The following is a 20,604-nucleotide window of genomic DNA, read 5'->3' as shown; positions in this document are numbered from 1 at the left end:
ACCTGTGTTCCGAGTTCATCGTCTAACACATCCACTCCTCCCAGTCTCAGAGCACCTGCAAGATGCCCCTCAATGCCCACTACACTGTAGTCGGGGTGGAGCCTCTGCAAGACCTCGGGGTCCCAATCCCGGCCCCTCCTGCTGACAGCTGGCACCATGGCTGCCACCACACCCCACACCTGGTTACAGGCAGCCTGACCCCTCACCCCCATCCCTGACCGCCTCCCCACGCATGGCCCTCCCAAAGCCCATGCTTCTTCAAGGTGATGAAAAAGGCCACTCTTCAGGCACCCTGCCCACACCTGCTGTTTAACCCAGGAATCAAGGCCATCTGGGCAATTTCCAGGAGAAACAGATAATCAAATTAGATGATTAGCCTTTCTTTTCACAAGCTATAGCCCAAGTTCTCACGTGGAACTCAAATTCGGTCATCCCAGGTCTCCCTAAGGGGCTGTGGGGCCGGGGTCCCTTTCAGCAGGAGAAAGAGGGGATGCCACCCGGACCCCATTACCCACAAACAGCCAGGACCCAGCCAGAGCTGGCTGGCGCGCAGGAAGTGACGTTCCACACCACACCGCACCGCACCACACACCACACCACACACCTGCTGGGCTTCAGTCTGATGGCCGCTGGCCTGCCCGATGGCGGTGGTGCGGTGAACAGCTCCTCGAAGAGTCTCCGCGTCACCTTCTTCTTACCCAGCAGCTCTGCCTCGTGGCGAGTCATTTTATTTTCTAAGCCAATAAGATCAAATATAGAAAGATCGGTTTCCTAGAGAGAAAAAGAAAACAATTTTGCTACACGAGGCAGGAAAAAAACAACCGACTAGGGATTGAAGTTGATTCCAAACTGGAAGGAGAGGCACCCACCAGGCCTCAGTGTGCTCCGTCCCCCATCTTAGAGGTGGGGGTGATGGCACGTGGTCATCCTGAGCGGCAGCGGGAAAGGAGAAGGTGGCACTTAGAGACAGACCAGACTCAGCAGAGGAGAGAGATGAGTGAGGCCACCGGTCTAAACAGACGGACGTGCTAGGCCCTGTTGAGGTGGGGCTGGCCGGAGCAGGTGCAGTGGACGCGTGGCGTGTGGCACATCACTAGGTCCAGAGCCCTGGGGCGCTCACTCCGCCTGTGCTTCTCCTGAACTTTCTCACTCCCACCAGGATGGCGGGAATCAAAGAAGACGGACAGCAAGTGCGGGCGAAGATGTGGTGATGTGAAAGCCCCTACCCCACACACCCCGGTGGGGATGGGAAACCGGGCAGCCACCGTGTAGAAGTCTGGCTGTTCATCCAAAGGTGACCCCGCCATTCCTCGCCTGTCAGACACGTGCCCACCAGGAGGGAGCCCCAAGAGAAGGGAGCCCCAGGCCCACAAAAAACCTGCACATGAATGTGTACTCACAGGGGCCAAAAAGTGGAAACCACCTAAGTGCCCATCAGCTTGTGGACGGATGAACATAACGTGGTCCATCCGGACAACGGAGGAAAGAGAGAGGGACACCGGCTGCAGCAGGGATGAACTCTGAAAATACTACACTTGGTGAAGTAAGCCACGGATATAAAATACCTGGACCAGGTGACTCCACAGAGACAGATACAGGTAAGTGGCTGCCCCGGGCTGGGAGAGGGGGTGGGGGGGGAATGGGAGTGACTGTGTGTGGATTTTCTCTTTGGGGTAAGAAATGTTCTAGCATCAGTGGTGAGGGTTGCACAATTCTGTGAATATACTAAAATCAACAAACTGTACACTTCAGAACGGTGAGTTTTACAATAATGAACTATCTCAATAAGGCTGTTTTTAAACTAAAAACACAACATGAAAACTACCATCCATGGAACACCGCCCCACCCCACAGAATCCTGAGGTAACCTGCTTCTGACTCACCTTTACCTCTCATGGCTCAATTTTTCTTTAACTCAAGGAGAAACACATCCCTGCGTTAAGGGTAGCAATCATAACAGGGGATACACGAACATGCGTAAGTGATGCACTCCGCCGTACACCTAAAACTAACACGACACTGTAAAGAACTCCACCCCAGGACAGGAGCAGTCGTCACAGCGTCAGGAATGACATTCATCACGTACCTCACCAGACGCTGCTCACCCACCAGGCCCTTCCTCAGACCATGACCTACATTAACGGACTCCCCACGACCTCCCGGTGTGGTGAGGAAACCGAGACAGACTGACCACCTGAGGCCACACTCGTGATGAGGCATGGCCAGGACCGGCGCCGCCGCGATCTGGCCCCAGGGTCCCCATCCTGTCCACACCCCGAACCTGCACAAGCCTATCCAAGCCACACAGCTGGTTCCCGTGTCTCCCCATCTGTGAGACTGTGGTCCCCAGTCCTCTGAGGTAGCAAAGGGGAACTGGGGCAGCAGCCTGCCAGCGGCCCGGCTGGTCTGGACAAGCTCCGGCTTCCTGTGTGGAAGCCGGAGCAGGAAGGACGGCCCCCGAGGCAGGGCCGGGCCCCGCCCCGCTGAGACCCACGAGCCCAGCATCCTTCTGCTCTTAACCTCCCAACCCAACCCGATCTCTTTTGTTTTAAAAAATTTGGTTTTGGAAAAAAACTTTCATTACCCCAAAAATCAAACAGAAAAGTACACAACTACATTTTCTTGGTTAAAAAATAACCAAATTTCCCCACCTGGGGATAGTTACTGACGTTTTAATAAAAAGTCCCGGGGCCCCCCATAGGTCTCAGACCATGCCTGTAAGGACACTCCCACGGTCCCGCAGTTCCAAGTCCCACTCTCCTTCACACGCTCTGCTGTTTCTCATGGGCCAACAGCCAGGCGAGGAAAACCCTCCCCACGGCCTTCACACCGTGGGCTTGCCCCCTCGGGGTCCACTCCAAAGCGGGTCTAGGTCGAGGGGAAGCCCCGTCACAAACGGCACTCGATGTTGCCCAGCATCAGGCGATTGCAAAACACAGGACGCGAGTTAGTGGGGACCAATGTCCCAGAAGCACCCGGAACAGACCTCAGGTGGAGCCCTGCACCCTCTCCATACCTTCCAGAAGTCTCGGTCGAGCGCCTTCAGGATGAGCGAGGCTGAGCGGTACTGCAGAGGCCCCGCCGTGTAGGACGACTCTGGGAGCCGGGGCGCCACCAGCCCGGGGTGGTTGCAGATCCGCTGCAGCTGCAGGAGGATGCTTAGCACGTCCACGAAGTGACCGCTCTTCAGCGCTTCCTGGGTCCTGCACGCAGGGAGAGACACGGGTGCTGCCACGGGTGCGAGCGCGCGCCAGCTGGGCTCCCTACCCTCTACTGTCCTCACCCCACAGACGCATAGCCGGCGCATCCCCCAGACCTGGTGAGTAAACCAGCAACAGCCGAGCCACCTCCAGGTGGTTACGGTTCTCACTCGCTCGCCGCCACTATGAGACAGGACGGGTGGCCAGAGAGCCAAGGGTGAGGGCCAGCCGCGGGCAGCCCTCCTCGCCTCTGCCAGTGGGGATGACATTCTCCACGGCAGCCACGATGAGCGCCGGGAGGCAGTGGTGGCCCCCGTGCAGGTCGGGGTAAGAACACCTGACCTGGGAGAAGGCCCCTTGAGGGGCAGGGGTGAGAGCACCTCGGACGGGGCAGTCCAGCGAAGGAGACAGGCACACGGGCCTGACGCCGCATCAGCACCACGCAGGACACACGGGGGCCACAGTGTGGGGCTCCACACAGAGCCAGTCAAGACCTCCAGGCTGGCGCGGGGGGGCGGGCACGTGAAGGGCAGCCTCAGAGCACAGGGCACCCAATGGATGAGGTAGGAAGGAGCTGCGGGGGACAGGTGGGCGGGGCAGTTGGCCGGCAGGGACACGGGAGCAGAGGTGGTAGAACGAGGGGGCGAGAAGGAGGTGCAGGTGGGGGGAGGGGAGGTGACAGGAGGATGGCCTGGAAGAGAGCCACATCTGCACACACGGGTTCTGTGGTGCTGGGGGACAGCTCAAGCCGTCACAGGAGGCTGCAGTCAGCCCGATGGCCAAGTGTCCTGCCAGCACCAGCAGCCCAGGCTGAGCGTGGTGGCATCAGGGAACACGGACGGCACATAGGCGGCACCAGAGGCGGGGTAAGGGGAATGTTTAGAGGCAAGTGATAACCGTGTGGACGAGACACGAGAGAAAACACAAGAGAGAACAAGAAAACTGCAAATGGAAGCTCCTGAGTGGGTGGGGCTCAGAGCCCACTGGGGAGACAGAGAGACCCTAAGAGAAACCAGGAGGAGATGGTGCCAACACAGGCCGGTCTGCAGGGTTCTCCGGGGAGAGGGCAGGAGACAGGGCATCTGGAAAGGCGTAGAGACATGTCACACGGTCGCCAGAGGACAGGCAGGCACTGGCCGGGAGCAATGCTGAGAGCCCACCTGAGGACCCCGAGCCCATCACATCAACGTGCATGAGGTGTGTGGGGTGCACCCAGGAGCTGCAGGGGGTCAGTGCAGGCCCGCTCACCGCCTGTGACTTGACCGACAGGCCCAGAAAGAAAGGCGTGCAGACGTGGAGACGCAGACGTGGAGACGGGGGTTACCCTACCACTCCATTGGGACCTACAGGCACAGGACAGCCTAGGCTCTGCTGACACAGGGGCTCCCAAATCCAGGGGCCTCTCCTACGGGCACACGGAGAGCGTCCCACACTCCCAGCAGGACTGAGGTCATCACCCCCAAGTGCAAGCGAAGCAATGTCCCATGGCACGCCACGAAAGAGCGACAGGGCAGGTGTCCTGAGGACGCTGGAGTCTGCCTGGGAGAGGGATACCCTGACCCCACATGAGCCTACACACGCTGGCCCAGGACCCGCCTCTGCACACGCTGCACTCCTCTCTGGAGTCAGCCCAGGCTGAGAGAGCAGCTGCCTGCTCCCACAACATCCAGGAAGGAGGTTCTGTCACTGGGCATGTTGTCAGGGGTGGGGTCTCCACAGCTCCTATTATTCCTCACTGAGGTGAACTGTCACAGCACCAATGCCAGTTGTCAAGCACTGGCTACTTACACCCTGTCCTAAACATTCCTAAAAAGAACCCTGTAACACAAGCAGGAATTAACAGGAAAACCCTCTCCTGCAGACTTACTACTGCTGATGCTACTCTGACAACTTTACACACTTGACCACTCAACACTCACAACCAAGCCCAAGCACCTGCCCTGGTGTCACGTGTGGCTCTGCCAGGTGGCCTAGCTCCCAGCGCAGGGGCCACCACCACACTATCAGCGTCCAAAGCCGCACCCCACCCCACCCATGTCTGTGCCCAGGCCTCACACCCTCGCCCTCCACATCCTGCCCACAAGGAGCGGGCAGGTGAGCAGCCCGCCTGTCACCTGCACAGAAACATGGGAACTTGTTCTAGAATGCTGAGCCTGCTTCCGCCGCCGAGGATGGGTTTGTAGAGAAACTGGTGAGCTTTGCGTGTGGCTTTTCCTGGCTTCCATGAGGAGACAAAAGGGTATTGTAATACTGAGTGCAAATGTATTTAAAATATTCTGAACTTTAATTCCACAGGCTTATTTTTGTTTTTTTATTTAAACTCAAGAACACGGAGCATGTGATGGAAAGAGCCAAACAGGTCACAGGACGGATCATGGAGAGGATGGGGCCCCACGCTTCTAGGGTCCACATGGAGGCACCAGCGTCTGCGGGCAGACAGCAGTCGTGGAGTGGCCCTGCAGCGCCACCTGTGCCTAACTACATGGCACGTGGGCCTGGGTCCCACGTCCTATACATGGCTGTGAAGGGATGAGCTGCCCAATCAGCACAGCCTCCTGCCTGAGCCTCAACTGCAATACCACGTGGGGTGCAATACCGCACTCCCCCCAGGCCAGCTACAGGCGCAGCCTCGGAAGGGACCAGGGAGGGGCGGCCCGTGAGCCTGAGAGGAGCGGAGCCATCAGGCCCGGGTGGAGCGAGGCCTCCAGCTCCAGGCGCCCACCACCCGGGCAGGGAGGGTGAGCAGAAGCGCCAGCCCTGCACTCACCCCGGCTGGAGGATGACATCCTCGTACAAGGCCTTCTGTCGACTGGAGAGGCGGCACTTCAGGACGTGCTCGTATTTCTTCGTCAGCTGCTTCTCCACATCTCTCTTAGTTCTCCGCAGAATAAAGGGCTGTGTCACCTGGAAAAAGAAAGCATGCCATCGTTCCCTTTCCAAAACTGACATCAAGACGCACCCACGTGGATGCAGGGGTGCTCTGCGAGCAGGGCGCCACGCCATGGAGCCGCGTACCCGGTGCAGCCGAATGACCACTTTGTGGTAGTAGTCCTGGTTCTCTTCACTGGGGGCTTTCAGGGGGAAGTGCAGGTAGGGCCTGGAGATGCCCGGGATGAGGAAGTGCACCATGGTCCACAGCTCCAGGAAGGTGTTGTGCAGTGGGGCATCGATAAGAAGCAGACGCTGCTGGCTGCACACAAGATGAGAGGTGACAGCTGAGACCCCAGCGCGCTGAGCGGGGCACAGGGGCGCTCTCTCTGAAGACGTTCAAGGAAAGGGGCGATGACCCTATGGAACTCACACTCACACACACACACACATCTTGAAGAATGGTCTGAATTCAATGGGTGCCTTGGGTCTCCTCAGCCCAAAGCACTGGGACAGCTATGAGGGGAACCCTTGAAGCGGAAAGGCCATTTTGGGCATCTGCAATTTCCCACGGTTCCTCCAAAGACCCTGCAGGGCGACAGCAGACAGCACACGGCAGGCGGTGAGGGGTGCGCAGACCTCTGCAGCGTGAACACGGCCTCCCAGTGCCTCTCGGTCATGCCCTTCACGCGCTGCATCTCATCGACGACCAGGCACCTCCAGCGCACCCGCGTGAAAGACGTGTAGCCTTTGAAGAACTGCTTGTAGGACGTGATGCAGATGTTGAAGCTGTTGGGCTCTGTCCACTCCTGCAGAACAGAAGCCAGGCCTCACCATCTGCTCAGGAATAAACAGCCCGGAAAAGACTGCCGAGCTCGCTCACTGCCCACTTAGCCTGTCCCCACCACCATCACTCTTCTCCTTTTTCTTAGTAACTTGCTATCACCACACAGAAAACAGCTGTTTATATAATCTTTTTCTCCAGGAGGCTAAAGCACTTGTGTAGACACATTAAGAAACTGCTTTGGAGGTATTAACAATTACTTTTGGAAAACAGATTAGCACAGTGTCCTGAAGTGGAGCGTGCTTTCACAGCATATAATCTTAGTGAGGGAACACGTATTCAGAAGATAGGAAACGTGAGTATCTATGTTGCAGCTGACTACATTATAAGCTTTTAAAAAGCAAATTAATAACCAGAGATAGTAAACAAACAAAAGAGAAAAAAAAGAAGAGACACCTCAAGGTACTCACTTTTAGTAACTATTACTTAACACAGTGAAGTCTAACCATAAACCAAACCTTTCTCTTCAATGAAAAATTGTGATCTGTAACATACTTTTACTTATAATCTAGTACTAGAAACTACTGGGCAGAAAACAGAAAAATATGAGTCCAAATTTGTTCCAGAAGGTCATCTGTTTGTCACATATATTCCTAATAAACACGTCCATGGCAATTATTTTATGGATTTGTAACTGAAACTCAGATGCATTACAAGTTCTCATTTCTGGCTGTGATAACCAACAGGTCTATAGTTTAAAAGGACGGCAGCACCTCCAGAGACCATCTGAGTTCTGGGGGAGTTCCCTCACTTCCTGGGACGTGAACACAAGCCCTTCAGGGAATGGCCGGTTTACCGAGTGTAGCCTATGCTTCAAGGGGCCCCAGGTCCAGACAACTAGAAGGTCTGGTATCTCACAGACGAGTGACTTACAATAATTACACTAACAAACACGTGCTGACACTTTGAAATTTGTCTTCTATAGAAATTAAGGTGGTTTTCTGTTTAGTTCTATTTCTAGTTTAAAACAGCATACCTGTCTCTTTGCCTTGAGTTCTCTATGGCTGCCAACATACAAGAGCGTTTTGAGCCCCGGACACCAGCGCTTCAATTCGAGCTCCCACTTGAGTACGTTACAGCTCCTCACGACGACAAGATGAGGGCCCCAGTTGCCTACAAAGGAGACACAGAAGTTTCCTCTATAACGAAAACCTTCTGTCCAGTGCAAGCGCCTGACACACTGCCCGGTTAGCAGGTGTGTGTGGGAGGCCAGGGCACGACTAGAGCACACATCACCCGGGACGCAGGGGCGTCCTCTGTCCACCCTACAGTGCAGCCACCACCATCAGGACGGGCTGCTCCCCTGCTCCCAGGGCCGCCGCAGGACCCACTCAACAAAGAGATGCTGAATGAGTAAGTACCTGATAAAACGAGAATTTATTAAAAAACACAGACCCCTACTGTAAGTGGGGGAAGAACTCTCATCTACACTGAACAACGCTCAGAAAAGAACCCTCAGCCACGAGCCCTGCGCCCGCCAAGCCCCAGCCAGCACGGCCCACCAGCACCAGCACACTATGTATGGGCGCGAGTTCAACACTCACGCTCATCGCAGCTCCCAACCACTAGTCAGAACACACCCAACCCATTCCAACCCATCCCAAAACACACAGTTTCAACTGCGTTCTTCAGAAAAGTAAGGGTTTGTGGGAAGACATTCAGAAGTCTTTCTGAAACCTTGTAAATGTTACTAAAAGTAATTAAAGTATGTGGGCTGAGTGACTGGATGCAGAATGTCCTGCTTGAGCAGTGGAGGAGCTAAGGGTGCTGGGCGTGGAGACCATGGGGGCATATGCTACCATGGAAACAGAATACTGACCCTCTCTGGGGGCGCAGCCCCTTTCTCACTTGCACACCTCATATCACCCTGTTTGGCCCTGGAGGATGGCTGGTTAGCCAGAGACAGGTAAGATTCCTCAGGGGAGGAACAACCTAAGACAGGCACAGTCGCAGAGGGGCCAACAGGGGTGGGGCACAGACCCCTAATCCTTCTGAGAGAGGTCTCCTGCCCCCAGGGCTGCTTTGCTCTCCACGCCCAGCTCAAATCTACGCCCAGCTCAAATCTGCACCCTGCTCAGATCCACACCTGCACAAATCGAACCTAGGAGGCAAACAAAGATCATTGCCCCAGTCATGTGAGGCCTTTGTGTGTTTATTTCAAAGATAGCCTTGTTTATGGGCCTAAATTGGAAGCGTTAGACCCTTAGGCTATGCCAAGAACTCAATAAAAGCAACGTGGGATCAATCAGCAAGGCGCTTGATCCTAGAGGTCTTGAGTCCCCCGGTCCCATCTTTCTCTTAAATCTGTGTCTGTGTTTTCTTTAAGCTTGCGGCACCCGTCACTCACCTCGAGTCGCCGAGCTGGTCTCGGCAAGGGTTTTTTAAATTACTAGAGCAATACACACATATTTTTCAAATTCTGTGCTATAAATAAACATAAACCAAGTTAAAAGTCGGAAATGGCAGGCTTGGAAAAATCAGCTATAGTCATTAGTCTTTATAGTCATTACAACTTATATGCAAAGCATTACTACTGATCCTTAAAAAGAACCACCCAAAATGGGAGAAAATATTTGCAAACAATACAATAGACAAGCGGTTAACATCCAAAATATACAAACAGCTCATAAAACTCAATATTGAAAAAAAGAACACCTCAATCAAAAAATGGGGAGAAGACACAGACATTTCTCCAAAGAAGACATACAGATGGCCAACAGGCACACGAAAAGATGCTCAACACTGCTAATTATCAGAGAAATGCGAATCAAAACTACTGAGATATCACCTCACACCAGTCAGAATGGCCACCATCAAAAAGTCCACAAGCAGTAAACGCTGGAGAGGGTGTGGAGAAAAGGGAACCCTCCTGCACTATTGGTGGGAATGTAAATTGGTGTAGCCACTATGGAGAGCAGTATGGAGTTTCCTTAAAAAAGTAAAAATACAACTACCATACATGATCCTGCAATCCCACCCCTGGGCATATATCCAGAGAAAACTCTAATTAGACAAGATATATGCGCCCAATGTTCATAGCAGCACTATTTAGTTCCGGGTCATGGAAGCAACCTAGAAGTCCATCAACAGATGATGGATGAAGAAGATGTGGTATAGATATACAAGGGAACACTACTCAGCCATGAAAAGGAATGAAATAATGCCATTTGCACCAACATGGATAGACTTGGATATTATCATACTAAGTGAAGTAAGTCAGAGAAAGACAAATATTATGTAATCAGTTACATGTGGAATCTAAAAAATAATACAAATAAATCCATTTACAAAACAGACTCACAGACATAGAAAAAAAACTTATGGTTACCAAAGGGAAATTAGTAGGAGTATAGGATTAACAGATATAAACTACCATACATAAAATCGATAAGCAACAGTACAGGGAACTACATTCAATATCTTGTAATAACCTAAATGGAAAATAACCTGAAAAAAAATATATATATATATAACACTGAATCACTCTGCTGAACACCTGAAACTAACACAATAATGTAAATCAACTATACTTCAGTGGAAAAAAAAAAAAGAACCACCTCAGAGGAAAACAAACAAGGAAGTGAACAGAAATTTCACAAAGAATGGGAATTCCCTGGCAGTCCAGTGGTTAGGACTCCTCGCTTTCACTGCTGAGGGCCCAGGTGTGATCCCTGGTCAGAAAACTAAGATCCCACAAGCATTGCAGTGCAGCCAAAAAGAAAAAGAAATTTCACAAAGGAAAAAAATACAAGCAGACAAGAAACTCTTTGAAAGGTACAACCTCACAAGTAGGAAAATGCAAATCAACCCCAGGTGCCCTTTCCCCTCCAGTGAAAAACAAGTTGTTGTTTTTTGTTTTTGTTTTTTTACTATCATTTAGCACATTGTTCCGTTTCTGGAGAGGAGGAACAAAAGGTCTATATACGTGTTCGTGAACATGTCTGCTGACACCTGGGTGAAACGGGGCAGGACACACACCAGACTGTGCCGAGTGGTCACCACTGGAGATGGATGCAGGTGGACGGCTGCAAACTGTTCGTTGTTTTACTTTAAAAAGACACAGGGGATGAGTTTGCAAGAGATTTTAACTGTGTGAACTTAGCAGAATCCCCTAACTCAAAGTCTCCTGGAGTGAGCCCACTGCTCTTGAGGAACTGGTAAACTCCAGTTTTACGGTTACACAGTGATGAGGAACTCAAAGACCCTGGGCCCCATGGAGTCAGGGCAGATGGGGAAGCCACGTCCGCGGTGGGCCACACTCGGTCCATCCCGTGCAGGAGTGGAGCAGGCAGCACACGCCCGCCTGCCCTTCCTTCGGAGCCCGTCAGGACCTGCCATGCACCCGCCTCTCCCCCGATGCAGCTTCCCAACGGCTGGCCCTCTAAGTCTATTCCCAGCACCAAGGTGATCGAGTGACTCCTCCAACACCTGCACTAACACAGACCTCTAACGAGGAAGAGCCAGGCCCCTTGCAGCCTGCAAGGCCCCCACGTGGCCAGCCGACTGGGCCTCCTGGCTCTGCACCCTTCAGCCACCATACCAGCCTCAGCACTGTCCCAAGGACACACCAGCAACCCCTTCAGCCTCTGCACCCACCACCCCACCTCCCAGAGCCCCCCGCTCCTGGTGGCCACGGCTTTCTCAGGCCTCTGCTCACATGCTATACTGGGCACACCGTACACAATGCCAACGTGCTGCTCCCCACATGCTGAATCCTTATTCCGATTCATTGTGCCCACTGTGGGCCTCCTGGGGCAGGACGGGTGGGGGGAAGGGATGCCTTGTTCTGTTCACAGCTGCACCCCCAGTGCCTACAACAGTGCCTGGAACTTGGTAGGTGCTATGTAAGCACCTACAGAATAACTGATTCATTCGTTTGTTCAATAACTGAAATAAAATCCCCTAATTTTGGAAGTGCACACAGCTTCCAATTTCTTACCATTACAAATAATGAACACTTTTTTCAACTAAACAATAAAATAGTAAGACAAGGTAGCTTCTCTATCTTGAAATACCATATATATTAAAACTCATTTTAAAGTACTACATGGAACTCTTTGTGGTACTGGGTCAAAAACAAACATTAACACAAGAAAATAAGGCCCCAAAGTGGACCCATTTTTATTAAAAGTAAGGTCAAGTAAGCTTTCAAAACCAAGGGCAAAGAAGAGTTATTTATTAAAGATGCTAAGAATTTGGAGTGAGACACTAAGAATCTGCATAAGAATCGGCCTAAGAATCTGGAAGGGCCAGGAAGGAAGAAACTACCGCAGGGCTGAAGGAAGCTCCAGCCAGCCTACACAGGGTGTCAACTCCCCCGAACTCCAGCAGCCCCTGCCTGTTTCTAAAGCTCTAACACGGAGAGGAAGGTGACGGTCTGTGCTTCCCCAGGAGTTGACTGAGTGCTGGAACGTGAGGTTCTGTGGCTCCCCGCCAGGTGCTAACGGACACTTCCTCTGCGAGAGGAAGCCCCCAGTCCCTGTCTACAGCCCCGCAGGCACAGAGCAGGCAGGTGCCGGGCCCACAGGTGACTGGACGGAGGTAAATGGGGTCGGGGGCAGAACGTCTGTGTGAGCTCAAAGACCCGAGGGGTGCAGAAGCGGACACACGGGGTGGCGGGCAGGGCCTGCTGTTGGGGCAGCAGACACTCTGCCCCTCTGCTGGTGTACAGACGCGGAGCCCTCACAGGGCTCTGGGGGCGGCAGGAGGGTCTGCGCCACGGCACAGGTAAGTCGGTGGTGGGCCTTGGCAGCGCTACTGCTCACGCCAGGAGGCACGCCACCACCCAGCCCGCAGCAGCCCGAGCAGAGAGCCCGGCCGCAAGGACACGTGCCAACGTGAAGGAGCGGAGAGACCCTGCCGCCGGCTCTGCTGTCCACACGAATGGGCAGTGGGACCCTGGAAGCCACAAAGCCTCTGTCCCAGACCCATGCTGGGTCCTGCATCACGTTAGACTCTGAAAAATGGTGGGTTACTGGATCTAGTGCTGCGAACCAGCGTTTTGTTTGTTCCAGTGATGAGTGCCTCTGGCCTCTCCCCACCCTCGCGCCACAGGCACTGCCTATGGTTCAGTCTCAGCAAACATGAACTGTTCAAAAAATGACAAGCTCTTACCTTCATTACATGCTAGGTGGGCAAAAAAAGCAATGATCTGCACCGTTTTACCCAGCCCAGCTTCATCTGCCAAAATGCCATTGAGGTTCTTCCGGTAGAGCTTGGCCAGCCAGTCCAGGCCGATCTTCTGGTAATCTCTGAGGGCGCCGTACAGCAGAGCTGGGGCGTTCAACTTCACCTGCGGGGGCAGACGGGGCCATAAGCATATCTCAGAACAACCATCACAGCTTTTATCCAAAGTGAAGTCAGATCAGTCACATGATAAGCCTACTGGAAAGCCACAAAGACGATTTACAGATAACAGAAAAAGATCAATAATTGTTTATTCCCCCCAGCTTCTGCAGTTGGGATCTTTAAAGAGCTCATGTGGAAGGAGGAAGCCTTTTCCCTCACGCAGCGCCTCACCGAGGTGCTGATCCGAGCACTGCCCTTGGGCAGGATGGCTTCGGCCACAGCGGTCACCTCCGCGATGTCCTTTGTGTGAGGTTTCCCAACAATCACTCTCTCTGTGGCTTTAAACTGGTCCATGATGAACAGCGAGTCGATGAGAACCACATCCTTCCGGCTCTCCCGGTCACCTGAGCAGTCTTCCATGTCTGTCGTCAATGGGAAAACGGGGTTTGTGGGGTTTGAGATGCTATGATAGTATTATGAGCCCACTTAACACGAAAAAAAAAAGAGAGTAAGGGGGAGGGGAAGGGGGGGAGGGGGAAAAGCAGTCGATAGAACCCAAATACTTCACACAGAGTTAAGCAGCAAATTTTTGCTTTTAATCTGCTTTATAAAGCTAACAATGCTATCCAGATAAATTGGCACAAGCTCTTATGGGGTTTGTAGGGCCACTCTGGAAGGCCTTTGGGTGAAATTGGAAAATGTCTGTGCAGCATTAGGAGCTAGTATCATCCAAAGATTTACAGCCTTCTAAGGGTTTAGTGAACGCCCCTCCACCACAAGAAAGGAAGAAGTAGAAGCATCTTAGTTTGGGAGGCAAGGGGCCGCCAGCCCCTCCTCGAGGCCTGCTGTGAAGTGGAGTCCGGGAAGCCCTGGCCTCCCCGCAGTACTCCTCTGGGCCCCTCCTGAGCTGCCCGCCACGGGTAGCCATGTTTATCCCCCAGAACCGGTGGGATGAAAACAAGAACAAGTGGACTCTTTGGGTGTAGTCTGTGTACCTGCTTGGAACGTCCAATGAAAAATCAAGTCCTTAAAATGGGTGTGTTAAACAAACACAGCACAGCCTGGATAAATATGATAAAATCTAGGCCCATAAAACACTGACTTGTATAAACCTGCAGAATAGCATTTCTACATTGCTCACAACTTGACCAAGTACTCTGATAATTGTGCCAAGATAACCAATAAAAATAAAAGGCACAAAATTTAATAAGAATATTAATATAAACTTTCATATTAAATATATTTTCAACTTTTTCTTTCATCAGACTGAAAGAAGTAAAGATAATTCTTAAACTCTGTTTTAAGTACCCTTCCTCTATTAAGTATTTTGGCTTTTGTTTTCAAAGCTGAATTCTTCAAAGATGTCAAAACAGACCTTCTTCTTCACTTGTCTCTTCACTGTCAGGTTTAGGTTGGGGCCACTGGAAATTCGGCAGAAAGGCACCTTCATACAACTTCATCAAATCTATTAAGGGCAATTCAGCTGGAAAGGATTGCAGGAAGAAAGATTATTTTACAGCAATAGTGTCAGCTGGGAAGAAAACACAGTCAGGAGAAGGGCCCTTTCATATACAGCTGACCTTGAACAACTGGGGGTTAGGGGTGCCAACTCTGCAGTGGAACATCGAGTGCAGCTCACAGCCCTCCCTCCTCACACGAGGCTCCTCCACACCCCACCAGCCGTGGCTCGTGTGGCACGGTACTCTTTACTACTGGGAAATATCTGCGTGTAAGTGGGCCTGCGCAGTCCACACCCGTGTTATTCAAGTATCAACTATATATTCCTTTTCCTGGCTTTAAATTAATTCCTTGGGAAAAGTATATATTTTCTAAAAACACATTTATTTTTTTCCAAAAACTAATAATGATTGCCCATACTGATACAAGGTTTAAGACAGTTTCTTTATAAAGACGAGAATCTTTAAAATGAAGAAACTCAACTTATTCATAAAAGAACAAATATTCCCAAAATAACCTAATCAATGTACAATAAAACCAACAGATTAATAAACGGAAATACACAAAAATACTACTGACAGGAATAACTGATGGATATGATACATAAAAATACAAAACCTCAAATAAAACTCAAAGATAAAAGGGACTTCCCTGGTGGCGCAGTGATTAAGAATCCGCCTACCAATGCCTGCACACCACAACAAAGAGTAGCCTCTGCTCACCAAACAACGAAGACCCAACACAACCAACAAATAAATAAATGACTGCATCATTAAAAAAAAAAAATGTTCAAAAAGGATGATTAAAGACTTTCTGTATAAAGAGCTCACCACACTAAAGCCCCAGTCACAGTGAGCAAAGGGTACGAAGCTGTTTTCACACAAGACACTATGAAGGGCTCATAAAGCACCTCCAGAAACCAGTGCACAACGTGTCCTCCACCACACTAGCAACCACCTCAGAAACCATCATGCTGGACAAATATGGTGAGTCAAACACCCTTAGCACAGGGGTGATGGTATGAAGCAGTATGAAAAGCTGAAGAGCTTTAAATTTCATGCCCTCTGATATCACTGCTTCCCACTTCCATGGGTCTGTTCAGGGAAGTAATTGGAAGCTTGGACCCAGGTTCATACTCAAGCACAGTTCTACACGGTGTTCTATACAAGGTGACAAACACTGAGCTGTGCACCTGTGATACGAAAGCTTTTCTGCATGTTTATTGTATGTCAATAAAACCTGTGGTCACAATAACAAACACCACAGAAACGTACCCCAAAAGAACAGTATTAAAGGCATTCTTTGTTTAAGACTAATAATCCAGTGACTTTATTTGCTCACAATTTAAACTATTCGTCACACGGGGCTGATGGGTAGATATGTGATAAAGCCAAGTGAAATCAACTGTGGAAGGGAAGGGAGGAGGTGGGTACATGGGTGTTTGAAATAAGATTCTTTAACTTTTCTGTTTGTCTGAATGTTTTCATAATAAAACGCAGGGAAATGTACACATACATCATATAATGGCTATCAAAGTAGGAAAAAAAACCAGGAGAAAACAACCGAAAAACTACTTCAGTAATAAGATAATTCAGTAAGGTGTCTTGGAACAAACAACTCACAGGAATTAACAGTCTTCACACATATAAACTAGTTTGAAGATATAACGGGAGAAAAGATTCTATTTAGAAGATAGAAACCATTTCTATACTTCTTTAGATAAAAAGTGTTTAAATACTTAGAATTAAGGTTTTAAAAAATTCACATCTACATAAAGAAAAGTGCTGAAAGGTTCACGAGGAGCATAAGAAGAGACCCAACCAGGAAGAGGCACCCAGTGAATGCACGAAGATGCACCCCCGGGGACAATAACCAGGGTGACCATCTGCTCTGGGGAGACCAGCCACCACTCCACGCCGTCCTGAGGATATTCCAACAACCACTCGGAGAAGTCCCTGTGTAGGAGGACTGGGCTCGCCCGCTGACAGCCAGCCGGCCAGCTGGGGGCGAGGGGACAGCCTGCGTAGACCAGAGGCTCACCCTGCTGAAGGCCGCATCTCCAGGAGACCCAAACCAGAAGCACCCAGCTGGGCCGCTCCCAATTGCTGCCCTACAGGAAGTGGGAGGGGGCTAAAGCTCCAAGTTAACAGGCTCTACCAAGTCAGGGATGTACACAGTTATGAGAAAGGCCAAGAACAAGGATGTAAGACAAGGTGCAGCTCGAAGGCTGAGAGAAGCGATAAAACCAACACTGGGCACCAAGCAGTCGTGATCAACCACCACAAGCTACCGCCTTTCTGGGTGAAAATGTCCCTCTAAATTCAAGAACAAGTCAAAGGCCAGGAAATTCCCAGGCTGTCCAGTGGTTAGGACTCCACGCTTTCACTGCTGAGGGCCTGGGTTCAATCCCTGGTCAGGGAACTAAGATCCCACAAGCTGTGCAGCACAGCAGGGAAAAAAAAGAAAAAGAACAAGCCAAAGGTGTCCACCATCAGCACCTCTATTTCTATACTTTACTGCAAGGAACAGTAATAAAAGGACCAGGATTATAAAGAAAAAATGGTTATTCTTCAGAGATGAAGAGGTTGTATACACACAAGTAATGTGAGAATTCAGCAAAGTTGCTGGATTTAAGATCAATAAATAAAAATCAACTGCATTTCTACAGACCAGCAACAAACTAAAATCTAATCTTAAAAAATATACCATTTATTACAACTTCAAAAAATATAACGCACCTAAAATAAATCTACTAAAAATCTGCAACCATTAAATGTTAGTGTAAGCTGTTTAAGGAGATCTAAGTCATCGGAGAGGCTATTTTGATCAGGCTATTTTGATTACAGAGTGGAAAAGCTCTTCACAGAGATGCAGTTCTCACCAAACACCCACTAATTCAACCACATTCGAATCAAAATCCCCAACCAATTTTTCTCTCAAACTTGACAGGCTGATTCTGAGTTGTATCTGAAGTAGGCCCAAACTAGTCAAGACTCTCCTAAAAAAGAGTAAGGCAGAAGGACTGACCTGGCCAGACCTCAGAATTATTGGAAAGCTAGAGTAATCAAGAGAGTGTGGTATTGGTACAAACTGACCAATAAAAACAGTAAAGGTCCCAGAAAGAGCCGTGTGTATCAGGAAACCTAACATCTGAACTGACACTGAGCATCACTGAGGAAGGATGGTCTTTTCAAATGGCACTGGGACAATTAGTCATTTGGGGAAAAAAAAGAAACTGCACTTATTTCACACTAGGGACAAAAGCGATTCTCAGTGGATTAAAGACATGAATATGATGGGACATGGTTGAGAACACGAGTTCGAGCCCTGGTCCAGGAAGATCCCACATGCCCCGGAGCAACTAAGCCCATGCGCCACAACTGACTGAGCCTGTGCTCTAGAGCCCACGAGCCACAACTGCTGGGCCCATGTGCCACAGCTACTGAAGCCAGCGTGCCTAAAGCCCATGCTCTGCAACAAGAGAAGCCACCACAATGAGAAGCCAGCACACCGCAATGAAGAGTAGCCCCTGCTTGCCACAACTAGAGACAAAGCCCGCGCACAACAACAAGGACCCAACAAAGCCAATTAATTAATTGATTGCTTGACTGATTGATTTGCATAGCCCTAATAAGTAATGTAGATGAATGGCTTAAAAAAAAAAAAGACATCAATATGAGACTAAAACAAAACTCTTAGGCAATACACAAAGACATCATTTTGATCTTGAGGTTAAAAAAAGTTTTTTTAAACAACAGTGACAAACTCAACTACACTAAAATTAAGAACACCTGTTCCTCAAAAGGCACCATAAAGAGAATGAAGACCCACCCAAACTGAAAAAAGGTCACTATGACACACACATCACTGACAAGAAAATGTGTTCAGAACATATGAAGAACACCCACAGTCAGTACAGAAAAGAAAACCCAAAAGCAAGCGAGTGAAGACAGCTGTGAGAAGACACTGCTCCTCGGGGGTCGTCCTCCCCCACCACGGACCACGCCGGGCGTGCCTGAGACGCGGGGCCTGGGACAACCACTCTAATTACCCCGTGTGTGCACATCCCACAAGTCAGCCCCTCTGCTCTGACACAGACACCTGAGCACGTGTGCAAAGGAAACATGAGAGGAGTGCTGCAGGTGGCCCCGTCTGTAAGGACAAGTGCAGGGGAACCACCGAACTGCCCACCAACAGCATAACCGCTAACCCGTGACACGTGCACACACAGAACACGTTCAGCAGTGAGAATGAATGACTTTACAGCACACACAACTACGGGGTCGAAACTCGGGAACAGAACTGAGAAAAGGAAGCGGGTGAGCCTCCAGAGGGATTCCGTTTATACAGAAGTTCCAACACACAAGCAAAGGGGTACGTTCAGGATTCACATGAGTGGAAGGGGAAAACTGAGCCGAAGGAGTTACCTACGCAAGATCCAGGCCGGGGTCACCCCCAGGACGAGGGGAGAGGAAGAAGGGTGCTATTCCATGCTGAGCGGCATGGCTGGTTACACTGCACGCAATACGTGGGGGTTTTTCTACCTACACGTGTGCTTTAAATGTCCCACAAGGCACTTCAGTAAGCTACTCCATGCCTACCTTCTTTGGCTAAATTCGACAGCTCTGTCTGGTGATCCACGGCCCCCTCATTCGCTTCTTCCTCTTCAATCGTCTCCTCCTCATCTTCCACTGAAACGGTCACCATCAAATGTCAGCAAGAAAGACTCCATGTCATCTTGTTTGCAATTACTCATGAAACACTACAAGGCTCCAAACTGCCCTGCACCACTATCAGAAGTTAAAATGAAGTCCTAATTTCTCAGGTTAAATCTGGAAGTGACAGTTTATTAAAGTGAGCAAAAAACCAGTGATCACACTTTATATTTCCTCTGCCATTTCAGGGTGTGAAATAGCGGCTGGTTTTTCATTACATGGCAGACCTACTCAGGCCAAAACAGAGAGCGATGTGGAACTTCTTGTCTGCCTGCAGAGCCCGCTACACAAAACCCACGAGCCCGTTGTTTGGTGTCACTAGGAATTCGTCATCGCCCATTTCAGAGGTCCCAGGCCCTGCCCAGCTGACGACTGCCCTACCGCAGCTCCTGTCCTGTGCAGCTTCAGCCCTGCTGCCTGCACCCAACTCCTGGCAGAGAAGAGAGTCCACAAGCACCCACAGCAGAACCCCACACGCCCTTGGGCCACCTCTCCATCTGAGCTGAGCCCGCCTTCCCGCTGACTCCTCCCCATCAATACTCACCACCCCTTCTCCCTACAAACAAAAAGCACCCACGTGCACACACACACACAGTCTGACACCCTCTCTCTTCCACAATCCAACTCCTCACTTCTTCACTGCAAAACCCCCACCATCCACCAAGGCACCCAACAGCACAAGCCACTGAGCCACCAGACTCTTCCTGTCCAGGCTGTACCCGACACCCTGGCAGCACCGAGTGAGCTCTCCTGCTGTGCTTTCAGAGAGCCCTGTAGACAGCCAAGAGCACCGAGGGGACAGACCTTCGTCATCAGTTAAAGATGTGCTCGCTTTTCTTTTTCTTCCAGATATTCCTGAATCCTGAAACACAGAACACAAATCGTAAGCATGAGATCTGAAAACACAGAATGAGAACCAAAGCAGAAATGTCTACTCAATATGCACCTAGGAAGACGTGGGAAAGCCTGTGACAGGTGTGTCCACGCTAGACCCAGGAAAGATTGGAGGAGGCAGAGGAGGAGCAAGACTACATCCAACACCCGCTGCACTCAGCTGCATCTTCCCAAACCACCAACGGAACACCCAGGGGAGCCTAAAACTATAAAGAACCAGCTTCATGCCCAAGGGAGACTGATTTCATAATGAAAGAGAACACTATTCACGTCTACGACTTCCTCCAGATACAGCAACTCCACTTTGTGAGACACTGTGTTTCACTCACACTGCTCC

General features: G+C 50.4%; 1 protein-coding gene across 18 annotated transcripts in view; it reads right to left on the bottom strand.

Moving 5' to 3' along the window:
• Window positions 1-20,604, bottom strand: part of EP400 (E1A binding protein p400) — a 110,677-nt gene that overhangs the window by 48,776 nt on the left and 41,297 nt on the right. For 12 of the 18 annotated variants that reach the window (XM_057743990.1, XM_057743975.1, XM_057743989.1 and 9 more), the window contains 12 exons: window positions 20,178-20,235; window positions 19,260-19,349; window positions 14,576-14,683; window positions 13,432-13,622; window positions 13,027-13,204; window positions 7,889-8,025; window positions 6,708-6,877; window positions 6,216-6,390; window positions 5,968-6,104; window positions 5,315-5,414; window positions 3,017-3,203; window positions 605-734 (listed from right to left, as the gene is read on the bottom strand). In XM_057743990.1, the coding sequence (XP_057599973.1) occupies window positions 605-734; window positions 3,017-3,203; window positions 5,315-5,414; window positions 5,968-6,104; window positions 6,216-6,390; window positions 6,708-6,877; window positions 7,889-8,025; window positions 13,027-13,204; window positions 13,432-13,622; window positions 14,576-14,683; window positions 19,260-19,349; window positions 20,178-20,235 (1,661 nt within the window). Of the gene's footprint in view, window positions 1-604; window positions 772-3,016; window positions 3,204-5,314; window positions 5,415-5,967; window positions 6,105-6,215; window positions 6,391-6,707; window positions 6,878-7,888; window positions 8,026-13,026; window positions 13,205-13,431; window positions 13,623-14,575; window positions 14,684-19,259; window positions 19,350-20,177; window positions 20,236-20,604 lie in introns of all 18 variants that reach the window. The other 6 variants (XM_057743979.1, XM_057743980.1, XM_057743992.1 and 3 more) reach the window with 1 other exon arrangement.

The sequence above is a fragment of the Hippopotamus amphibius genome, chromosome 8 (genome assembly GCF_030028045.1).
Source record: "Hippopotamus amphibius kiboko isolate mHipAmp2 chromosome 8, mHipAmp2.hap2, whole genome shotgun sequence".
Lineage (NCBI taxonomy): Eukaryota > Metazoa > Chordata > Mammalia > Artiodactyla > Hippopotamidae > Hippopotamus > Hippopotamus amphibius.
Note: the sequence above shows the minus strand (reverse complement) of the source record. Positions and strands in the feature narration are given on the sequence as shown.